The sequence below is a fragment of the Theobroma cacao genome, chromosome 7 (assembly GCF_053813885.1).
Source record: "Theobroma cacao isolate CCN51 chromosome 7, ASM5381388v1, whole genome shotgun sequence".
Taxonomy (NCBI): Eukaryota; Viridiplantae; Streptophyta; class Magnoliopsida; order Malvales; family Malvaceae; genus Theobroma; species Theobroma cacao.
This window is the reverse complement of record NC_142645.1, coordinates 31,370,993-31,376,766: the sequence shown is the minus strand read 5'-3', so window position 1 is coordinate 31,376,766 and position 5,774 is coordinate 31,370,993. Positions and strand designations below refer to the sequence as shown.

The 5,774-nt window shown below is 37.4% G+C and overlaps 1 protein-coding gene across 1 annotated transcript; it reads left to right on the top strand.

Moving 5' to 3' along the window:
• Positions 1-893: 893 nt before the first annotated feature.
• On the top strand, positions 894-1,508 carry LOC148761793 (uncharacterized). Its single transcript, XM_088808715.1, has one exon. It carries the CDS (start codon positions 894-896, stop codon positions 1,506-1,508), a length of 615 nt encoding a protein of 204 aa, XP_088664841.1.
• Positions 1,509-5,774: the final 4,266 nt, after the last annotated feature.

Genomic DNA, 5,774 nt, shown 5'->3' with positions numbered 1-5,774 from the left:
TGATATTTAATTAAATTGTATTGGGAGTTTTAGCAAGTTTAATCCAGCACATACTACACAACTACTAATTGCTTTCCCTGGTTCCAAATTTATTTATCAAATTTGTGATAAGACAGGTCATTATACTAAAACGTGCTTTAAAACCCAGCTAGAACAATGCAATGCAATGGCAAACCATGTCTTCACTTTTGCAACAAACAAAAGTTAGCTTGTTGATATTGGTACTTCTCATCATGCTACCTTTAACTTGTAGAATCTTAACGTTCACCTTAAATATGGTGGTCCAAATCAGTTATTTGTAGAGAATGGCACATGATTACTCATAACACATACTACTTATGGCTTTTTCACTTCCTTTCCTCTTTCATTTGATTTACATGACATTCTTTTTGTTCGTAAAGCCAAAAGGATTTAGTTTGTAAACTTTTGTGATTCAAACAAAGTATTTGTGGAAATTTATCCTCATTCTTTTTGATGAAGGATCATTACTCGAGAAGCCAATCAGTCAAGGCTTGAACAAGAAGACGAATTTATGAAATCTAAGCTATTGAGCCACTGATCAAACCACCTGCCTAGCACTAATTGGACTCAAAACCAACTTCTCCACCAAGCATCAAGACTTGGACATCCTGTTGAAATATTGGTAGATTGTCAACTATGCTTATAATTGTTATTGTGATTCTTTCCCATTCTAGAGATAACTTAGTTGTACATTAGGTGTTGATAGACTCATTATGAGAAAAGCTTGATTATAGGAATAGAGAAGAACTTGATTGTAGGAACAGTAGCTTGATTATAGAATCTATACCTTTGACTCACGTCTATATATGGACTGTACAGATTCATTGAGTAATAACACCACAAATATTCTTTTCATACTTTGATTTTTCAACATGGTATCAAAGCCTGATCACACCACCATGAGCAAATTCGCTCTTATTATTGTTCAATCCGAAAGTTCATCTTTCAATGCAGGAATTGTACTCACTGAGACGAATCATGATGTGTGGTCTGAAATCATGGAGATGCATATTGCTGAAAAGGAGAAACTCTCCTTTATTCATGGAGACTCGAAACTACCTGTCAAAAATGATAATGGATATGAAAAGTGGTATGCGGACAATCAAAAGGTCAAGAGATGGTTGCTGATGTCTATGTCTCTAGAAATTATGAAGCGATATATTCACTTACCCACTGCTCATGATATTTGGAAAGCCATTTTCAAAGCTTTTCATGATGAAGTAGATGAGTTACAAGTTTTAGCTTTAAATCAGAAACCTTTCTTTGCTAAACAAAATGGCAAAGCACTATCTGTGTATTATGGAGAAGTAATCGAAATCTTTAGTGATTTGGATCAACATGATAAGGTGATTATGGAGAATGAGAAAGATGTTGAATCTTACCGAAAATCAGTTCAGCGACAAAGCGTGCATATTTTTCTTACAAGATTAGATGGTGAATTTGAACAAATTTGTGGTAAAATTTTGAGAAAGGAATTTATTCCTTAACCAGAAGAATGTTATGCACTGGTCCACCGTGAATCTGTTCGACGTACAACGATGAATAGGGACTTTGAAAAATCTGAAGCTTCAACCATGGTGGCTCGGAACCATCTTCCTCAAAACCAACAAAATCAAACAAAGTCTAACTATCATAAGGCCACTAATGGTGTTAACAAACCCACCTACAAATGCACCCATTGTGATCAAACCGGTCATACTAAAAGTAGATGCTTTGAAATCGTGAGGTATCCTGAATGGTGGGCTCATAACCATGATTTACGGAAGAGAAATTCCAAGAAGATCTTTACTACTCCAATGGCTGAAACAAAGGCAAAGGATGAGGTTGCTGAAAAAACCTTGGCATTGGCAGCACTTACAAGTAATGGTGGTAAGGTCTTAAATACATTTACACCTGTTTTTAATAGTACATGGATAATTGATTCGGGTGCTACAGATCATATGACATTTGATTATAGACAAGTCCCAACTCTTAAACCATCCTCAAAAATATCTATTTCCACGGCCAATGGTGCTTCGACCCTGGTTATTGGAGAAGGATCCTTGTCTCTCACTAATACTTTGAATTTAGATTCTATTTTAGTTGTTCCATCCTTGGATTATAATCTTTTGTCAGTTTCCTAAATAACTATTATCTTATTTTTTGTTGTAATTTTTTGGCCTGATTTTTGTGTGTTTAAGGACATCCAAATGAGGTAGACGATTGGTTGTGGTGTTAGGTGAAGGAAGTTGTATTACCTGGACTTGGTGTCAAAGAGTTTGGACAAGTTGGGTCAAGCTTTGAATGTGGATGGCCATGAAGGAAAGAAGAAAAAATATGCCATTTGGTTATGGCATCGACGTTTGGGGCATACTTCTTTTTAGTTATCTCAAGAAGTTATTTCTTAGTTTATTTGCAAACTTTGATGTTACTAGCTTCAAGTGTGACATTTGTGAACTTGAAAAGAGCCATCGTGCTTCGTTTCCATTAACTTTGAATAAAAATCCAGTTCCTTTTATGGTCATACATTTTGAAGTCTAGGGTCCATCTAAGATCACTACCTTGGGCGGATCACGTTGGTTTGTTACTTTTATTGACGATTGTACCAGAATGACCTGGGTGTGCTTGATGAAGTCCAAAGGTAAAGCGAATTTGTTATTTCAAAAATTTCATAAAATGGTTTGTACTCAGTACAATGCACATGTTCAGGTTCTCTGCAGTGACAATGTAGGAGAATATCAAAGTACTGAATTAGGGCAATATTTGGAAGCACATGGAATTCTTCATCAAACTACCTGTACTGACACACCACTGCAAAACGGGGTAGCTGAGCAAAAAAATCGTCACTTATTGGAGGTTGTTCATGCTTCATTGATAGAAGCTCATATGCCGTTATCTTATTGGGGCGAAGCACTAATTTTTGCAGTGTATTTGATCAATCGAGTACCTTCAAGCACTATTGATTTCCAAACACCATTGCAAGCTCTTGCTAAGTAGTAATTGCCCTAACTATCCCAAACTTACCTCTGCATGTGTTTGGTTGTGTAGCATTTGTACACCTTCATAAGTATCAACGCAACAAGTTGGCACCTTGAGCATTGTGATGTGTTTTTCTAAGGTACGCTACTCATCAAAAAGGGTAACGACACTATCATCCTCCCACACAACAAATGTTTATTACTTTGGATGTAGTTTTTCATGAAGACTCAATGTATTTTTCATCTAAGTCTAAACTTCAGGGGGAAAACCAAAAGGAAGTTCAGACTCTAAACTATGAAGTTCACTTTTCTAAAGAAGGCGAACTCCCTGAACAAGGTAATCAGAATGTAGGTAACTTGGACTTAAGTGGTATAAATTTGGACCAAAGTTGTCACGACCCAATTTCCCGGGCCATGACCGACGCATGAGCTCAATGAGCATAGCTCACTAAGCCCAAGCAAGCCTATCCATTTACCTTTGCTTAACAAATTTATCATATCATGCATACACACACACATTTTCCCGAGTGTGAACATAGCCAAAACATAATGGCATTATCGATAATAATAGACATGCACTATACCAGTCATGTATTTAGCAATTTACATTGCATACACATATTCACATTGTTAGATTGTATTCACAATACAAAAGGACCCATGACTTCCAGCGGAGACATTTACAATAAAAGGGATTACTATCAAATGCCAGACACATACCCCGAAGATGCACTACAGGGACTCCTCGATCTAGGGTCCAACAGTCACCCGATCTGAAAACATGAATTTTTATAAAACGTGAGTACAATACTCAGTGAGTGAACAAAAAGGGAACAAGCATACCATAAGGAATGTTTATCGAAATCATGATGCATTCGTTTTCTCAAAACCATGCAATTGTTTTAGCTCCTTTAAACCCCTCATGTAAACCCCACATGAGTAAATCACTTTACAAAAATCCATGCTCAACTATGGTACCAAAGAAATGGGAAATATGGCAAAAACCCACAAGTTAGCAAAATGGACAGAAAGTTTCTCGCTGTAGCGAACTTCATTCTCGCTACAGCGAGAACCAGAACATCAAGGAAAAAGTCTCTTTTTTCCCTTAAAACAAGTCATCCTGCTAAAATAACAATAGCAACATGTAACACATGTAAACTTCCAAATTTCAACATAACAAATGCTTACATATTTGCATTTACAACCATATACCCATCATCAACATGCACACCATCCCATCATCATCATCAGGCACATCATCCCATCATCATCATCTCATATGCAACGGCTTATGCTATTGTCACTAGGGGGTGGGAGATCACGAAGCATCCCCCCCTTCACTTGGAAGAGGTGCACTTCACTCCGGATCACGAAGCAACGGAGCAGTCCCTTCCCTCCTCTTCCAAGCTTCCCCCCCCTTCACTCGGCAAGAGGTGCACTTCACTTCGGATCACGAAGAAACGGAGCAGTCCCTTCCCTCATCTTCCAAGCTCTTGGGCGGAGAGTCATACTTCGCCACAGATCATATCTATCAAAGCACTCATAGGGTGGAAGATCACGAAGCATCCAGCCCTATAAGCTACGGAGGCAACAACGACTTATGTGCACTCCACTCACACATAGCCGGGTCAGCAACGACTTATGTGCACTCCTACTAGCACATAGCCGGGTCAGCAACGGCTTATGTGCACTCCTACTTGCACATAGCCGGGTTCAAATCAACATGTAAAGAAACATCCAATGCATATCATGCATTTTATCATATTGTGATAACACATAAACCATTGTATAGCACATTTTCACAATATAAAATTATTTTACTAAAAGCTTGTTCCCAAAGTACATTTTCTAAGACAAGTTGGATAGAATCTTTCATATTCCCCAAAATAAGTTTGAAATGCAAGTCCACTCACAGGTATTAGGAGTAGAAATACTTCTATTTTCAATCCACGGGTACAGTCCTTTACCCATATCCAATGGCTCACCACCTAGCCATAATCCATGACACATATTCCAATTAAATTGTGTCGAACAGTCATAAGCTATTTCAGGCTCGATATATATATGATATGAAATGAAAAATGCACGGGTAGCCATCTAGACCCGGTATTGGCCTAAGTCGATTTTTCATTCGATAAATTGGCCAATGCATCCAATTTCACTCCAAATTAATCCATTTCTCCTCTAATACCTTAATTTACCACATACCATTTAAATAAAGCCAAATTCAGCATTAGAATCCTCACAGTTCCTAATAGAAAAATTTGGTTATTTGGTGCACTAGCACCGAAAATTTTTCTACATAACTGTTTCACCTTAATTCATCATTTTCCAAGCCATTTTCCTTGAAATAAAAACAATCCCCCATTGATATTCATCCCTCATGGTTCGACCAATAAGGAACCCTAGAGAAATTGAATATTTCTTTTGTGTTTTTGTTCATAACCATGCTTAACTATCCCTAAACACTAACATAGTCTGAAATCAAATTATTTCAACAACAATTCCTCTTCCATACCCATTTTTCAGAATTGAATTCATCATGATAACTCAATATTCAACCATGGAAATCAAGAACAAAAGCATGGGTAAGCTAGGTATCAAGGAGAATTAAAGAAATTTGAACTTACCTAGCTTGTTTCCTTGAATTCCAACACTTTCTCATTGATTTTTCCCACCTAGGGCTTGTTCTTCCTTGGTTTCTCTTCTCTTCTGGTTTGGCTGATCACTATGGGAGAAATGGGCTGATTTTTATGCCTTTTATAAAGAAAATAATGAATGGATGAGATTTTGACA